The sequence below is a fragment of the Bubalus kerabau genome, chromosome 19 (assembly GCF_029407905.1).
Source record: "Bubalus kerabau isolate K-KA32 ecotype Philippines breed swamp buffalo chromosome 19, PCC_UOA_SB_1v2, whole genome shotgun sequence".
In the NCBI taxonomy this organism is placed as follows: domain Eukaryota; kingdom Metazoa; phylum Chordata; class Mammalia; order Artiodactyla; family Bovidae; genus Bubalus; species Bubalus kerabau.
The window spans coordinates 22,155,285-22,173,896 of NC_073642.1; the positions used below are offsets into that span (position 1 = coordinate 22,155,285).

At 51.8% G+C, this 18,612-nt stretch overlaps 1 protein-coding gene across 1 annotated transcript; it reads right to left on the reverse strand.

Annotated features, from left to right (window-relative positions):
- Positions 1–267: 267 nt before the first annotated feature.
- Positions 268–16,580, reverse strand: IDH2 (isocitrate dehydrogenase (NADP(+)) 2). The gene is made up of 11 exons (XM_055556655.1): positions 16,351–16,580; positions 7,933–8,024; positions 6,396–6,561; positions 5,746–5,906; positions 5,511–5,654; positions 4,522–4,658; positions 4,189–4,340; positions 1,734–1,846; positions 1,464–1,561; positions 1,297–1,389; positions 268–676 (listed from the first exon to the last, which is right to left on the reverse strand). The coding sequence occupies exons 1-11, from the start codon at positions 16,463–16,465 to the stop codon at positions 589–591; spliced, it is 1,359 nt and encodes a 452-aa protein (XP_055412630.1). The 5' UTR covers positions 16,466–16,580; the 3' UTR covers positions 268–588.
- Between the last annotated feature and the right edge of the window lie 2,032 nt (positions 16,581–18,612).

Below are 18,612 nucleotides of genomic sequence, written 5' to 3' on the forward strand. Positions count from 1 at the left end.
TATAACCAGAATCAAGTGGGAAGTGGTTACTCTCAAAAAGGAGAAGAGGATATAGAAACCAGAACGTGCTGGGAAATCCCAGTGAACGCCCCTCGAAGACCTGCTGCCGGGTCACCCCCACCCCCGGCACCTGGCCCCTGGACCGCAGAGGCCTGAGGCAGCCTGGGCGTCCCAGTCCACCCCTGCTGGAATCCACCAGCCCTTTGAAGGCGTCTGCTTCTTCAGCCCTGGCTGCCTCCTTCCCCTCAGGGACAAACACAGCAGACCTGTTTTGTGAAGAATTTTTTAGTAGCTAAATATGGCACCATGTGTCCCGAGGGCAATATAAATTACAGTATGCAAAAGATACCACCGGCTGAGGTAAAACACACTGTTCCTGCCTCACGTCACCATGAGGGGAAACACACAGATACTTTTAAAAACTTCTTGCTTATAAAAAAAAAAACGTCCCCTAGAAAGGCCTCCTAACAGGGGCTAAGAGGCTCACCCTCCACCGCGGGGCGTGTCGGTCGGGGGGGCAGGGGGACCCCTGGCTGCCCGCTCGCCTCCGGCCCGGCCAGCTCGACAGCTGGCAGCAACCCTGGCCCGCTACTGCTGGCCCAGAGCTCTGTCCAGGTTGCTCTTGATGGTGTCCAGGAAGTCCGAGGTGTTCAGGAAGTGTTCGTTCAGCTTCACGCTGTTGAGAGAGCACGTGCATGTGAGGGTGGTCCTGACAGACACCCCCCCGCCACCGCCGCCCCGTCCAGGGCAGCGTCCAGACAGTAGGCCTCTCGTGCCGTTGTGCGGAGGGCTGCAAGCCAGAGGCTACCTGGAGCCCACTGTCAAGAGGCTACAACGGGACTTCCCTGGTGGTGCAGTGGTTAAGAATCTGCACTTCCACTGCAGGGGGTGCAGGTTCGATCCCTGGTCAGGGAGCTAAGATCCTACATACAGCATGGTGTGGGCAAAAAAAAGGGGGGGAGGGGGCCACAGCAAACTCAGCAGGAACCCAGCGAGGCCTGGCTTTGCTTTTCCAGATTACAACAGGCAGCTCAGTAAAGCTCTTCTGAGAGAAGCCGGGAGGTGGTTGTGGCAGGGGATGGAAGGTTCTGAGCAGCTGGCCTAGGGACAGGGACCCATTCACTGGGCCTGGTGTGGGGAGGCTAGCCCCAGCCATCACTCAGGGCCATGGACCTGTCCTGTCCCCTGGCAGCCAAGCTGACTTAGGAAGAAGCCTCTACAAGGGACCCTGGGCTACGATCCACCTGACCCTGAGGCCCCAGAAGCCCAGCCCTGCCTTGACCCCAGACCACTCACTTGCTGAGGCCGTGGATGCAGCCTGCCAGGTCCTTGGTCATGGCTCCACTCTCCACTGTCTCGACACACACCTTCTCCAGGGTCTGGGCGAACCTGCAGGGCACGGGGCAGAGTGAGACCCCAGCTGTATGGAGCTGAAGCCCAGAACCTGCCCAGAACCAACTCACCTGATGAGGTCCTGGTTCCCGTCCAACTTGCCCCGGTGTTCTAGGCCACGTGTCCAGGCAAAGATGCTGGCGATGGGGTTGGTGCTGGTCGGCCGGCCCTGGAGGAAGAGGTCACAGGGGGATGAAGAGCCAAGCAACCAATGTAAAGGCCCCTTGGACACAGATGCCCCCTCTAGACTGACAGGACCAGGCCCACGCGCCCAGCCCTCAGGGCCAGTGGGCTTGGGCTCTGGGCATAGAAGGGCACGCAGCCACCGCCCTGGCACTCACCTTCTGGTGCTCCCGATAGTGGCGGGTAACCGTGCCATGAGCAGCCTCAGCCTCAATGGTCTTCCCATCCGGGCAGACCAGCACGGACGTCATCAGACCAAGGGAGCCAAAGCCTGGAGAGCAGGAAGACCCCCCTCAGTGCCAGCACCTCTCCTCAGGCACTTGTGTTGGGTCTCCAGGGCCCAGCACAGGGCAGGTGGCACTCAGAGGTGGTTCTCATCCACCTGCTAGCATACACCCACATCCCCTACCTCCAGGTACCCCAGAATCTATGGCCCCCCAGGGCACAAGACCCCCCCCCACAAAGTTCTACCCACCTACCCTGGCAGGTGACCAAGAGGCTCATTCAAGCAGGAAGAATAAAGCCTGTGGCCAGCTATTTTACAGTCATCCCTTTATCTGCTCTTTTGAGTATGTGTGTATTAGTTGCTCAGTCGTGTCCGACTCTTCACAACCCCACAGACTGTAGCCCGCCAGGCTCCTCTGTCCATGGAATTCTCCAGGCAAGAATACTGGAATGGGTTGCCATGCCCTCCTCCAGGGGATCTTGCCAACCCAGGGATCAAACCCAGGTCTTCCAAATTGCAGGCAGATTCTTTACTGTTTGAGCTACCCAGGAAGCTCTCTGCTCTTTTAGGCCACTTGAAAGTTTTACGATTTGGGACATCCCTGGTGGTCCAGTGGATAAAACTCATCACTCCCAAAGCAGGGGGCATAGGTTCGATCCCCGGTCAGGGACCTAGATCCCACATGACGAAACTAAAGATCCCAAAGGGCGGCAACAAAGATCAAGGATCCTGTATGCCACAACAAAGACCTGGCACAGTCAAATAAACAATAAATATTTAAAAATTTAAAAAGAGCTTTGTGATCTACTTCCAAATTTTTTCAAATCCAGATGTCAATGTTTACTATGGTCAAGGTCTCCTGGGCTTCAAAAGCACCCCACAGCACCATAATAAGCCCAAGAAAGAAAAAGTGGGCAACTTCTAGAGGGAAATTATTTGCCTAAGAATTTTTGCTGTTGGGGCAGAGAAAGGGGGATCCCATCTCCATTTTCACGTGGGACCTTCATACTCACTAGTCCTTACACACTTCATGCCTTTCTCTTGTGTGCTAGGGCTTGTCATCCTTCCATCCTAGATAGGAACTGTTCTAGTGAGAGGGTCACACTGAACTTTTCAAAATAAAGTCGAAGGTTTTTATGAAGCACAGAGACCCTCTGCCTTTTCACTGCAGCCTGACATGGGTTTCACTTTTTCCTCATGGGAGCTAGACCTCGCCCCCCTCTCTCACAGAGCCTGGTTTCTCTTCCACTCCCTATGCATACATGTTGCCTCTTCCCATTATCTTTCTTGCTCTGAGTCCCAATAAGATGACTGTATCTGTGCCTGCTCAATTGTATCCAACTGTCTGCGACCCCATGAACTGGAGCCTAGGTTCCTCTGTCCATGGGATCCTCAGGCAAGAATACTGAAGTGAGTTGCCATTTCCTTCTCCAGAGGATCTTCTTGGACCAGGGATCGAACCCTCGTCTCCTGCATTGGCAGGCAGATGCTTTACCACTGGATCACCTGGGAAGCCCCTCGTTCCCATTACAACTGAATATTTCTTTCTGTTCCTCCCTAATGGCTTTCTGCTGCAACTCAGCTTGTCTTTTAGGATGCTGTAGGGCTGGGGGGTTTGCCATCATCCCCCAATATTGTCCTATATCCACAAGGTTTACTGTGCAGAACAAATTCTTTGCAATTTAAAGAGCATCTGGTTGTACTGGGTTGGCTAAAAACTTGGCCAAAGATGTTACAGAAAAACCTGAACAAACTTTTCAGTCAACCAAATACTTACTCCCATTTTTCTACTACAGCCAAACCTCGACCAAATCTGGAGCCAAGCAGAGTCACCTGGTCCTTCCATGCGCTGTGCTGTGCTAAGTCACTTCAGCCATGTCTGACTCCTCGTGACCCCATGGACTGTAGCCCACCAGCTTCCTCTCTCCATGGGATTCTCCAGGCAAGAATACTGGAGTGGGCTGCCATGCCCTCCTCCAGGGGATCTTCCCAACCCAGGGATTGAACCCGTGTCTCTTGAGTCTCCTGCATGGACAGGAACATCTCCTGCATGGATAGGCCCTTTCACAGATGGGAACAACCTCAGGGCTAACAAGCCTGGCCTTTAGGACCTAAATTGCTGTGTACTACTTCCTCTGGAACAGCAGCCTTAGCAATACCCCAGTCCAAACATAACAAATGACCCTTCCTCACTCAGACACCAGAGAGCCCCTGGGCCATGTGTCTACAGCAGACCCTGCGATGAGCAGGCAAGCTCCAGTCCAGCTGCTCCACTGGAGCAGTTTCCTCCCAAAAGGGTGTGCAAACCAGCGCCCCGACTCCCGGCCCACCCTCTCTCCCAGCAAGGGAAAACCGACGGTCCACCCCCATCCCCGCGGAGAGCGTACCCTGGGCCAGGATGTCCGACTGCACGTCTCCGTCGTAGTTCTTGCAGGCCCACACAAAGCCGCCCGAGGACTTGAGGACCTGAGCCACCATGTCATCAATGAGCCGGTGCTCGTACCAGATCTTATGTTTGTCGAATTCAGTCTTGTAGTGCCTGGGAGCAAAGGGGCTTGTGGTGAAGAGCGGGCAGGAGGCTGACAGGTTGGGGAATCCCTCCCTGAGCCTCAGGGCCAAGACAGACACACTAGGACAGCCTCCCCGGGTGGGTAAGACTGAGCGGACCAGGAAGGAGGGTCATGGACTCCTTGGGAAACAGTAAAGGGAGAAGCCATTACTTCTCAAAGATGGCCTGGAAGATGTCCTTGAAGCGCCCGTCGTAGGCTTTCAGGATGGTGTTCTTGGTGCTCATGTAGAGCGGCCACTTCTTCTGGATGGCATACTGGAAGCAGCTGTGCGCAAAACCTGAGATGGACTGCAGGGAGAGAGAGGTCCCTGGAGTGGTCCCCCGGGCAGGCCCAGCCCTGGGAACAGCAGTTCCCTCCCCGCACTCGACCCAGGCAGTCAGGGTTCACCTAGCCCTCTGGAGTGAGGATTCCGTGGACAGAGGAGCCTGGCGGGCTACAGACATGGAGAGTTAGACACGACTGAGCGATGAACACTTTCACTTTTTATTTTCCTGGAGTGAGCATCTGCTGTTGCTGCTGGCCCACCACCCTATTCCCAATTTCTGGGAGAAAGCAGACGCCCAGCTTTACTTGGAAAAGCTATCACCTTCCCCATTTCCAAAACCATATGGCTAGGGTGGGGCCATGCCCTCAGCCCACCTGCTTGTCTCTCCTGTGTCCCGGGTTTATCCAGTCAGAGCCCTTCCTCCCCTGGGCCTTCATGATTGGCTGGGAGATGGCCATGTGACCCAAGCCATCTACTTCAGCTGGAACCAGGAGCCAAAAAGGCTCTTTTCTGCTAGGATAGCCAGGCTGGCAGGGATAAGCCCGGAGCCAGTGTTGGCCATTTCTTCATGGCCTAAGAATGAGGCCAACCACAGAGGAAAGGAAAGCCAAGAAATGGGGGTAGGGAGGGAAAGAAGCACTTACCCAGTTTGCTGTAAACCAAGAGCTGACAACCAATATGCCCCAAGACGCACCCGAGAATGAGCACAGGATGCTAGGCGTACCATAGGGCGCCCTGAATACACTTAAAGATGCATTTGCTCTCAGGCCTCAGACCTTCAGGCCACCGACACAGGAAGAGTCAGAACCACCAACCCAATGTGGCCGGAGACAGAGACATAGGTGGGGGAGGGAGCGCAGGAGCCGCTGCTCACCTCATCCGTGTTGTACATGCCCATGCCCACGCCACCAGCGGGAAAGTTGTACACCTCCCATTCCTTAGGGCCGCTGCCATCCTTTGGGGTGAAGACCACCTTGAATGTGCCAGCCCGGTCAACCACAAAGTCTGTGGCTTTGTACTGCAGAGATGAGAAGATGGCTCAGGCCCAGGGCTCCAGCTGGGGGTAAGGTGTCCCAGGCCCTCGGAGCCCCACTCCCACCAGGGCCAACCTGGTCGCCGTGGGCATGCCTGCCAATGGTGATGGGCTTGGTCCAGCCAGGGACGAGACGCGGGATGTTCTTACAGATGATGGGCTCCCGGAAGACAGTTCCCCCGAGGATGTTCCGGATGGTTCCATTGGGGCTCTTCCACATCTTCTTCAGCTTGAACTCTATGAGGACAAAGATGAAGTGGCCCCACTGCAGCCCAAACCTTCCGACCAGGATTTGAACCCTAAGCGGGAATGTAGCTAGAAGGGGGCTCCTAAAAACCACCCTGGGGAAGCAGCAGAGTCGAGAGTGGCCATGGACACTCCTGAATCAGATTTCTTAGCTTCAAGATCCAGCTGTGCCACCTCAGGCAAGAGCCCATAAAACGAAACTGTTGATAAAACCCCGGGTCTTTTGGCTTGTTGTGAGACTTAAATGCACGTTGTGTGTGAAGTGCCCAGAACAGTAGCTGGCACGTGGTGAGCACTCTGTCAGCCGTATCACTGCCGCTTCACACTGGGCGGAGCTCAGCCTGATGAACCTGGCAACACACAGCCTCAGTCCAGACGCTGCGCTTCCAGCCCCACCCGCCAGGCTCAGCCTAAGACGCGACCCTCTAACTCCTTGTCCCCACCCGCGCGTCCCAGCCGCCCCACCCCGCCCCCTCGCACCTTCCACACGGGCCTCGTCGGGGGTGATGGTAGCGCACTTCACAGCCACACTGTACTTCTGGGTGGCCAACGCGGAGTCGACGGTGACCTGGTCATTGGTCTGGTCACGGTTCGGGAGCCCCAGGTCGAAATACTTGAGCTGGACGTCCACGTGGGGCAGGATGAGCTAGAAACAGACAGCCGGGGCCAGGCATCAGCCCAGATTGACTGGGATTCAGGGGCACCTGGGTTCACCCCGTCTGGGAGGGGAAGAGGAAAGACCTCTGGAGGGCTGGCCAAAGCTGGCCGGAAGCTGGGGCTCTGAAGAGAGGCTGGCAGATCAGGCTGAAGCCCCTTGGAGGGCTCTTTCCCAGCGTGGACCACGTAAAACACCACCGATCCCCCGCGGTGGCCCATCAACTCAGCCAAACCCCACTCCAAACACATCTAGAGTTCTCCGAACAGCGGGTTCCCTCTCCTTCCCCATTCAGAAGCGGCAATTCTCAACCTTGTTCCTGGAGACAGACACACAAGGCGGGGGTCTTCACATGGACCGTGTATTCCCCCGGGCAGACCCAGCCCACAGAGACTCTGGAGCAGTCAAGCAGCCACCCTGGGAACCACCTGCAGTGGTGGCTCAAACACATCACTGTCCCCAACCGACGCCACCCCACCACTCACGATGACATCCCCGGACCGCTAAGGAAAGGTTCATGATCCCTGCTCAGCTTTCACTCCCTCAAGAGAGTGCGTCGGAACGCAGTGGATCAAGACAACATTCTCAACTGTACTTCAATAAAAAATAAATTAAAAACAAAAAAGAAACTCCTAAAGGATAAGTCAACCTGTGCCAGCTCTCTGAAAGGAGATAAATAGTCAATCTGCAACACAGATTGAATTCCTCCAGTGTGTTTCTTATATTTCCTGTATCTGTATATATGTGTTAATTAATCTGAAGAGTAAAACAAAAGCTTAATTTAGCCAAAAAAAAGACATGATATGTGATTATGTTTAATCACATTCTTTAAAATGCTTTAACCTTGGTGAGGACAGTCCCGTGCCTGACCTAAGTCCACGCACCACGACTATTGAGACTGCATCATGGCTAAAGTCCATAGGCCGAAACGAAAAATTCCCCCATGTACAGTGAAGACCTGACACAGCCAAAAAAAGAAGTATTTTAAAAAATAATAAGAGCAGGGACTCCCCTGGTGATCCAGTGGTTGAGAACCTGCCTTCCAATTCAGAGGATGTGGGTTCAATCCCCGGTCTGGGAAATAAGATCCCACATGCTGTGGAACTGAGCCCAAGAGCCACAACTAAGACCCAATGCAGCCAAAAAAATAAATATTTTAAAAATAAATAAAATAACAAGGCCCATGAGTAGTCTGGACATGACAGAAGGGTGGGCAGAAGGAGACAAATAGGGTTGCTCCTGCCCACGAGGGTGATGGGTGAATCCCGGGGACCTGAAGCAGGGCTCAGGAGACGGGAGCTGGGACTGATCACTGAGCCCGGCCAGCCACGTGCAAGGCCGCCCACTTTGGGAGGGAACTACCTTCTCCTTGATGAACTGCCAGATAATACGGGTCATCTCATCGCCGTCCATCTCCACCACTGGCTTCGCCACCTTGATCCTCTTGTCGGCATCTAGAACCAGACACACGCACAGCATATCACAGCCATGAGAAGAGGTCGGTGGGAGAGCCCTTCTCCTCCTGGCCAGACCCACCCTTCACCATGCAGGGAGGCGTGTCAGCCAGGTCCCACTGCCCAGCATTCGCTCCCCCTCCTGCAGAAGCAGCAAGTGAATTATGTGCAGCCGGACGACTCACTCTCCAAAGATGTGCAAACAGATTTTTTTTTTTTTAATCTAAAAAGGAAGAAAAATGAGACCCAGGGAGCATGGCTTGTGTCAGGGTCAGGATAGATCCCAGGGCCTTGGCTCAAGCATAGCCTCTGGATGCCCCTGTGGGCCAGATGGAGAGAAGCAGAACGCAAACACAGGCTCCAAATATTTCTTCCCCCAGGGAACAAGACGGAACACGGCTGGCACTGCTCCAGCTCCTCCCAAGGTGCAGTGGGGACTTTGGACCTTCAGCAAGTCTGGTCTAAAGCAGGAGTGGCCCTGCAGAAACCTGTTGGACCTGTTGGGCTGTTGTAGAGCCAGCTCACTTAATTTTCAGATGCATCTTCTATGAGTTAATGTGATAAGAGCCATCAATTTCTTTTAACGTACTTGTTGTTCAGTCGCTCAGTCATGTCCAACACTTTGGGACCCCATGGACTGTTGCCTCCCAGGCTCCTTTGTCCATGCATGGAATTCTCCAGGCTAGAATACTGGAACAGGTTGCCATTTCCTTCACCAGAGGATCTTCCTGACCCAGGGATCGAACCCCCGTCTCTTTCTTGGCAGGTGGAACCTTCACCGCTGAGCTACCAGGGGAAGACCTTTAAATGTACTAAAGCTACCATAATCCAAATCCCTAAGGAGAGGTCCATTTGGGGCCAGTCCTAAAGGTTTCAGCCTCAGCTTGGGCTCCACTCAAGCTCTGAGCTTCAGGCACAGCAGCCTGTGGACACCACACCTCAGTGGGGGAGTTCAATGTCAAGACCACAGCAGGCAGCCCTCCCAGCTGTGTATGCAAATGTCAAACCCTCAGAGACCACAGGGCCCGCTTATTTACAACCAGGTGTCAAGGGTAAATGGCCTTTCCTGAAACACCTCAACACAACAGTGCCTACCCTTAAAGAGTGAGGATGGAAAGGAAAACTGACTCAGATAGTAAAGAATCCACCTGTCATACAGGAGACCCAGGTTCAATCCCTAGGTTGGGAAGATCCCCTGGAGAAGGGAAAGGCAACCCACTCCAGTATTCTTGCCTGGAGAATCCCATGGACAGAGGAGCCTGGTGGGCTACAGTCCATGGGGTCACACAGAGTCAGACACGACTGAGCGACTAACCCTATCACTATCACCATTGATAATAGAGAGAGCAAGAGGCATTATTATCAAAGTCAAGTGTCAGCCTTCCTCAAAGCAACTGCCCAAAGGAGCTGGGAACAGGGATCGGAGGTGTGAGCCACAGCAGCAGAGGCTCATTTTGTTTGTGGGGTGGGTCTTCTTGTTTATTTGTGGCTCATTTTGTTTGTGGGGTGGGTCATTTTGTAGTGGGTCTTTTTTTTTTTTCTTTTTTCTTTTTCATGCTGTTTGGTGACCAAGGCTTTAAAAAACAGGCCCTTTCAACAACAACAACAAACCTGATTAATAAAGGGGCAAAGGACTTGAATAGCTATTTCTCAAAAAACCATCAATAAGCTCATAAAAATATGTTCAACATCACTAATCATTAGGGAAATGCAAACAAAAACCACAATGAGATACCACCTCACATCCCTTAAGATAGCTACTATCAAAACAAAAACAAAAGCCATAAAGTAACAAGTGTTGATGAGGATGGAAATTGGAACCCCTGTACATTGCTAGTAAGAATATAAAATAGTGGGGCCACTATGGGAACCAGTACGACGGTTCCTCAAAAAATTGGTTAAATAACTAAAAGCCGGGTCTCAAAAAGTTATCTGTGTAACCATGTTCACAACAGAATTATTCACAATAGCCAAGAGGTGGAAGCAACCCAAGTGTCCATCAACAGATGAATGGAGAAATAAAGTGTGATATGAACATTCAAGACGAGAAAAGAACCCTTTGGAAACGAATCCAGGATGTTGAAGAAAAAACTTTTCGCCAAAAAGTTAAACTATGTTCATGATTCTGAGTTTTTTCCAAAACTGGGCCCCACACCTCTTAAACATGGATGTACTTGCTTTCAAACTAAAAAAGGAAGCGCTTCCAAGTTTCAGGGACGGATCTGGCCCTACCTCAATAGCCTTTGCCACTGGTTCTTTTGTTTCAAATTCCACAGTGGTAAATTCCTTTTGGATCAGACTTACAATGTGGTGTACTTATATAAACAACATCACCACCTTTCCCAAATAACTTCTTTGTTTTTGAGAAGAAGATCTTTAATTTAAAAAGCTTCTCTATTGGAATGGATAAAGAAGATGTGGTACATATCTACAATGGAATATTACTCAGCCATTAAAAAGAATGAAATAATTTGCAGCAACATGGATGTACCTAGTCAGTGTCATACTGAGTGAAGCAAGTCAGACAGAGAAAGAAAAACATCGTATGACATCCCTTATATGTGGAATCTAAACAACACTGTCAATCGGCTAAATCCCAATACAAAATAAAAAGTTAAAAAAAAAGTTTTTCTTATTTTATTTCTAATTACATGCATTATTACTTTTGGAAATTACAATGCAGCTAGTAACATTATAGACTTATTCAACCCATTAAGTCAAACTGGGGACCTCATAAACTGTAACACCTACAACAATTCTCCATAAGTATATGACAAAGCCTTATATGCCTGCTCCTATGGAAACTTTCGGAGAAGGCAATGGCACCCCACTCCAGTACTCTTGCCTGGAAAATCCCATGGATGGAGGAGCCTGTTAGGCTGCAATCTATGGGGTCTCACAGAGTCGGACACGACTGAAGTGACTTAGCATAGCATGGAAACTTTATGTAGTACTCAAATACTTTTTCAATTCAGCTGTGACTAACATTTTTGGGAAGTAACTCATAATAAATTAGAAATAGTATTAAGTATGTAAGGATTTAATAACTATATCACAAGCTTTTCACAATTCCTATACCTGACTCAGAAGAACAATATTTTAATCTGAATATTTTTTAAAATGTGTTATATATAGACAACGACAGCCTATTCAGCCTTAAAAAGGAAGGAATGCTGACACGTGCTAAACATGGAAAAAACTTGAGGACATCCTGTTAAGTGAAGCAAGACAGTCACACAAAACACAAATATTGTCCAATTCTACTTACATGAGGTACATAGAGTGGTCAGAATTACAGAAACAGAAAGTAGAATGGTGGTTACCAGGGGCCGGGGGGGAGGAAAGGAAGCAGAGTTGTTTAATGGGTACCGAGTTTCAGTTTTGCAAGATGAAAAAGCTGTGGAGACTGCTGAACAACGAGGTGAGTGTATTTTACTCCGCCGAAATGCACACATGAAAATGGTTAAGGTGGAAGTTCTTCTTGTGCAGTTTTACCATAAAAAATAAGAAATTAAAAAATGCTTTTTAAACCAGTTTAAACCAGTTTAAAAAAAAAAAAAAAAAGATTATACATAAAAATCCAGTCCCTCTTAAAGAAGGAGTCACTTCATCCCACTGAGCCCCTGCTCGCCCACAGCAAGGATGAAGGACAGGCTGATAGAGGTCAGCCTCTCCCTCCATCCCAGCCCTGCCATGTGCCCTCCAGAGCACCCCGAGGCATCTGAGTTTGAAAGCTTGCCTATTGTCTAGCCACTATGGTGGAGACAACCCCACCATCTGCCTCTCTCTGGGAGACAGGTGGTGACAGGTGACCTGAAATCCAAGTAACAGTCACCATGAAATCTTCAGATGACCCACTGCACAAATACTATCCTCTTGGGCCGAGTGTAGGATGGAATTACACCAGTCCCAAGAGGTCCGTTAGGCCAACTCCCAGCCGGGGAACATGGAGTAAGGATTTCAAAACCCAGCCCGGGTTTCAGGATCTACTTGCTGCTCAAGTAAAGAGATCTAGCTTCTGGGCTAAAGGGCCCTCCCATGACAGGCACCCCCTCGCCCCCCTCTGTCTATGTAACTGGTTTCACCACATTCCCACCCACGCTCCTGTCAGCAGAGAGACCTAGTAGAATGTGGGGGGAAGCCCCCAATTCCTGAGGGTTCAAGAAGGCTGGGCAGCAATTCCAGAAGAAGCTCTAGCATTTTCTTTGGTGTCCTCCTTCACGCCTCCCTTTCTCTTGCATCCACGTCCAAACCATCACAAACATTCTACCGGCTCTTCCTACAAAATAAGCCCAGAATCCAACCGCCACCAAGGTCCAAGCAACCCTCCTGCCAGGTCCCTGATGCTAGCCAACGGTCCTGTTAAAATGTAAATCAAGTTACACTCCTCTCAAAGCCCTGAAAAGCCTCCTCTTTCACTCAGAAAAGGCCAAAATCCTCCAAAGTGGCCTACAAGCCCCCCCCAACCCCCACAGCCTGACCTCATCTCCCATCGCGCGCTCTGAGCCAGCCTGACTTTCTGTTTCTCCAACAAGCAAAGGTACCCTCCTGCATCATGGCCTTGGCATCAGCATTCCCTCTTCCCCTGAACACTAAACGGCCTGTTTTCATTCCCTTATTCCCTCAGTACAGTAAGTCCCCTACGTATGAACTTTCGAGATGCAGACTTTCAAAGATGCGAACATGCATCTGGTTCCAGCAAGGAACCGGAACCCGTGCCACCAGCAACCGGCGTGAGCGACACTGCAGCTTGCCCTCCGTCCCCTGTTGCTGACGACCCTTCTGCTCTACCATCTCCCGCCTCCAGTCAGTAACTCTTCGCGCCTGTTCACTCGATGCCAGCACCTGTGTGCCAGTGTTGTACTGTACTCCTGTACTTTTCAAGGCACTGTTCTGTACAATTAAAAATGTTTTCTTTATTTTTTTATGGACCATTTATGTGAAAAGTATTATAAATCTATCACAGTACAGTACTAAATAGCCCATTGTGTTAGCTGGGTACCTAAGCTAACTTTGTTGGACTTACAAACAAATGGGCCTTAGGAACAGAACTAGGTCGTATAGGGGACTTACTATCCTTCATTCACTTGGGTCTTACCTGGCAGCCCTACCCAGACCTTCACCCGTATCTTTCTGCCTTATTTGTTCTCCTTGGCTCTTGTCATGTACATCACACCAGCCAACTTCGACCTTGTCTACTGTCCTTCCTCACATTAGGATTTAAGCTCCATAAGCACAGAAGTCTTTGTCCCTTATGCCCAGCTCTGTCCCCAGAGTGTCCCTGGCACAGTGCCTGGCACATAATAGAAGCACAATATTTGCTGAAGTCCATGAATGAATGTCAAGCTACGGTCAGTTCAGTCTGGTCAGGGCTGCCCGGTCATAACCTACTCTTTAGTCAGAAAGTTACTCCATCCCCTCCCCCATCCCGGGATACCTTACCACACCGAGGCCGGTGAGTTCTCACCATGAAATGGCACCAGACCATCACGAATGTACTTGGGTGGCCAGGTAACGGGCTGGAGTAGCTCACAATTTATCACGTTAATATTTGCCATCTATTGGCATTTTAAACATGGGTTTACAGAAGTGTAAACTCCAGAGCAAGTCACAAGGCTGACTTCCAGTAATCAGAGAGCAATTTCCAACACCCCATCCTGGAATCAGTAAAAGAGGCCTCAGCTTTCCATAAAGGATCTGGGGGACAGGCCCCAGGCCCTTCCAGAAGTTTTTCTTTAAAACCTACAGGGCCGAAACATGACCACCCAAAACACCCCAGATGGGGTACATGCATTCTAAGTCACTTCAGTGTGTCCAACTCTTTGCAACGTTATGGATGTCAGGCTCCTCTGTCCATGGGATTCTGCAGGCAAGAATACTGGAGTGGGCTGCCACGCCCTCCTCCAGGGGAGCTTCCCAACTCGGGACTCAACCTGCATCTCTTATGTCTCCTGCATTGGCAGACGGTTTCTTTACTCCTAGCACCACATCTGCGGACAATGGCACCCCACTCCAGTACTCTTGCCTGGAAAATCCCATGGATGGAGGAACCTGGTGGGCTGCAGTCCATGGGGGTCGCTAAGAGTCAGACATGACTGAAGCGACTTAGCAGCAGCAGCAGCAGCAGCAGTGCCACGTCTGATGGGGTAGCTATGGTCTTATCTGATGCAGCTGAAACAAGGCTCAGTGGAGAACACATAAGAACACTACTGATAGGTCTGCACAACTTCGAACAATTGTTAAATAATTTCCTCTGAAATCTAAAAGGGCAAACAAGTCACCAAGATCTGAAGCAGGTCACGGAGATCTGAAAAGTTGAGGAACAGGCGGGTGAGGAAATTAAGAAGTTCCCAGGCTAGGAGCGGAGCGAAGGAAGGCCAGATAAAGATCCCGCTGAGCGGTTGAGAAGAGCCCACCCTCACTTCCCCAGGCGAACTTATCAGAACCACCACCAGTAGGAGGCCTGTGAGTTGCAAAACTAGAAAGAGACACGTGTGGGAATTACCCGGCAGCAAAAACACAAGAGTATTTTAGCCAAAGCATATTCTTTTCTTGTCATCGAGGGGAATGCCAAGTATTCTGTCTCCAGCAGCGTTGCCAAGTAACAAGCTAGCAGAGGTCACAACTGTACGGTCGCATGCATGTCCAACTCAAACACCAGGCTTTCTCCTCATTAATAACTAAACCCCTCTTAGGGGCTTCTGAAAGGACCTGCCACTGGCTGCTCTTTTTACATGTTACCGAAATTCAGGCCCCCAAAGGGGCTCTGTTTTCTTGTTTATGTGGGTTTTTTTTTTAATTTAATTTAATTTTTTACCATATATGCAGAAGAAAAAATAAAAGGGAGAAGTGGCGAATGTATCTAACTCCTGCCATATTTTGCTGAAGGTGGTGCCATATGGGAAACTTTGTCTGGGGTCTGGGGACCCATGGAACCTTGAGTTGCAGGGCTGGCTCCTTAAAGACAAATTCCATGAGTATACAAAAACAGAAATGCCCCTTTCTCCTTGAAAGGAGAGGGCCGGGGCCTTTCTGGGTTCTGGTCAGCTGCTCCCACACTAGGTTAAAGATTACCTACTCCAGCAGTAAGACCAAGTTGCCTGGGCCCCACCCCCTTGTCCTCACTCCAAGGGGCTGCGGGCCAGGCAGGAGAGGGGTTTCCATGGCAACAGGCAGTAGCCAGGGCCAAGGGACCCACATTGTTCCCTGCCTTTTGCAGCCTGCGATGGAGAGCCAGGGGGCAGACCAATGTCAAAGGGGCAAGCCTGCCTTGGTAATGGAAGTTCAGGCTGCTGCTGCTGCTGCTGCTAAGTCACTTCAGTGTTGTCCGACTCTGTGAGACCCCACAGACGGCAGCCCACCAGGCTCCCCCGTCCCTGGATGCCCTACTTATCAAGACTACTGTCGTTTCAGGACTTCCTTGGTGGTCCAGTGGCTACGACTCCGCGCTCCAAATACAGGGGGCCCGAGTTCGATCCCGAATAAGGGAACTAGATCCCATATGCCGAAACGAAGACCTGGCACGGCCAAAAAAAAAATACTGCCGCCTCTCCGAAGCAGTGGACTAAGGGTACCACAGAAGTTATGACGCACGATTTGGAAAAGTGACATTTTGGTTCGGTTGCCAGATCTCCTGGTCGGGTGAGCTGGGCAGGGCCCAGGAGTGGCGCGGGAGCCTGCTGGCGAGAAGAGGCCGGTCAAGCCAAGGACAGGCCCCAGGATGGAGCTTCAAGTGTGTCGACAAGGAGAACGGGGGCGTCCAAACAAAGCGAAAATAAAAAGGACGCTCCTCCAGCTGTAGCCTAAAAGGCTCCAAAAATAGCCGACGAGCGCCTGACAGCGAGCAGGGGTTACCTAGCGCCCAGGGTGAGAAGGAAGGGGAAGTGGCTGCCTCCTCCCTCCCCTCCTTTGTCTGATCAGGGACCGCGCCGAGACCCTCCCTCTCGCTGGGGAGCGGGCCAGGCGCTCCGGCACCCACTCGGTTGCTTTGTCTCCCTCCAGGAGCGCAGGGCGGGCAGGATACCCTCTGAGCCCGGGATACCCCCAGAACCCCCTGCGGGAAAATCTGGGGGCGCAGGGCTGCAAGGGCCGAGATCGCCCCGGGCTACCAGTTGCCACCTTTCTTCAAGTCCCCACCCCTGCGACTGGCACAGCCTGGAAGGTGGGGCAAGGGAGCAAGCCCCCGTGCGCCGGCTCTTTGTGTGCTCTACCCCGCCATCCCCGGCCCGCGGGCGTCCCGGGTCGCGCTCGCTGGTCCCCGCCCGGAAGGCCGCCACGTCGCGGTGCCGGGCGCGCACCCCGCCCGGACCCTCCTCGTGGCACTCACAGTGGCGCCGCGGCTGCTCTTGCAAGTTGGGGGCTGTCAAGGCTGCTGGCGCCCAGGCCGACCCGGAGCCAGAGGCTCTGCAGAGCGAGCGTACGACCCGCAGGTAACCAGCCATCCCGAGCGGGTGGGCGGTCGGACTGGCGGATGAGCGAGCGAAGGAAACCGGGTAGGCGAGATCCGAGCGCCGGCAGCTGCCTGGCGGCGGGCTGCGGAGGCCTGCGAAGCGCGGGCCGCGCGGGCAGGGCCGGGGCGGGGCTGCCGGGGCCGCCACCCTATTGGGCCTCACCGGGAGGAGGCGGAGTCCGGCCTGGGGGACTCCTCCCCCGGCCCTGCACCAGCCGAGGCTCCGCCCCCGCACCCCGAGAGGTTCTCTGGGCACCGGAGGAGGCTCGGCTCCACTGGAGCGAGAGGCGAGTGAGACCGTGATCCCTCTACAGGTAAAGGCCAGACCCTGGAACACGCTGAGACCGACTGGCACCGGGAGCAGGGGATGGGAGCTGGAGGATTGGGGGAGCCGTTAGCGAGGAATAACTCTCATTCCAGGATGCCCTATTTAAACCAGAGTGTCCATTGCTGACGCATCAGCTTAAGCCCAAAAAGGCAAATTTGAACAAACAACTGCATCCTTCACATTGGCTGGGCTGAAATTTCCGGGCGCATTAACCAGTGCGGGTTCCGCGTTCTTGAACTAAGATCATGGCCACCTCGGGTCTTCTCGGATTCGCTCTCAGATCCTCCTACGCGTTAGGTAGACTGACCCGACTCAAGAACTGGAGTCCCACTGCTTCAGCAGGTCAAGCTGCTAGTCCTCGAAGTCATTCAGCGTAGCCAGAGTCTGTACCCTCCCTTCCGAGAGGGGAACGATAACAGTAACAGGGCTGCCAGAAGACTTGGGTGAAAAAACATATGTTAAAGCCTTGACACACCCTGTACAACCACCGATGCTTATCAGGCAGTACTCAGGCAGCCTGGCTGAATAATCTACCAGGCACGTTTTTGCCTGCTTTCATACAAAAGACAATACTGGTCGGATCTGCCATAAACAACCAAAGTCTCAGCTGGGGCTGGGTTTTATTTAGAAACATCTGAGGCCAGCCCCCCACTTTCCCAGTTACACCAGCTCCCTCCAATGCTGGCCACCTCTTTCTGCCCTGTGTTCCCAGCTCTCCCCTTCATTGCCTCAGAGTCAACATTGCCAGATGGAGCTGGGCCAGCAAAGTGACCTTGAATTACTGACTTCAAAGTTTCCTTCTCCCTGTCTCAGCCAGGCAGAGCTACCGCTTTGGCCCAGAGATCTAGTAGATTGGGCCCAAAGCGGGGCTGTTTGGGGCACCCCCCCAAAGTCTAAGGCCTTATTCAGAGGCCTGATCTTGAGCCAGCATGTCCCAGAATAACCCATCATCCCTTTCATTTTGTTCCCAATTCTCTTGCTCAAAACCCAAGTAGAAAAAAGAGAAGAAAAAAACAAAAACCCACAAGCAGAGACCGTGGAAGCCTCTGGTATTTGGCTTTCATGCCATCCTAGTATCATCAGGTACAAAGGCCTCACTGTTTATACCTATAAACTGGGAGAATGCCCTCCCCCCAGCCTCCTTTTGGCTCAAAAGATCAGATTCTGTTATGTACAACTTACCTGTACTGCCACATCTGAAATGGTTATAAAGAAATTGCCCTCCACATATTGTTTCTTTATATTGTGGACCAGGGTATCGAGGCCTGGCAAGAGGCAGTACTAGAGTATCAGCGTATTCCAGAGTCTGGCCCTTACCTGTAGAGGGATCAGGGTAGGAACACATGGGTCCTTTGCAAGCACAGCAGCAGCCCAGGATAATCAAGGCAAAATCTTCCGATTAAACTCTTCTCACTGCCCCACCTCCCAGGGCTCCAGCTCCATGGCAGCCTTGTCCATCCAGTATCATTTGGTGAGGCAGTTGGTGTCAGCTCCATTGGTTCAGAGAAGTTAGCACACTTGCTCAAAAAGACACAGCTGGGAAGTAGCAGAACTCTGGTTCATACACATGAAAGTGAAGTGTCAGTCATGGCCGACTCTTTGTGACCCTGAGGGTAAAGACTGAGTGATATGCATTTTGTTAGCTAGGCTCCTCTGTCCATGGAATTCTCCAGGGAAGAATACTGGAGTGGGTAGTCATTCCTTCTCAGGGATCAAACCTGGGTCTCCCGCATTACAGGTAACTTCTTTACTGTCTGAGCCACCAGGGAAGCCAGTTCACATCCATATACCTGGCTGAGAGTCCATCATTC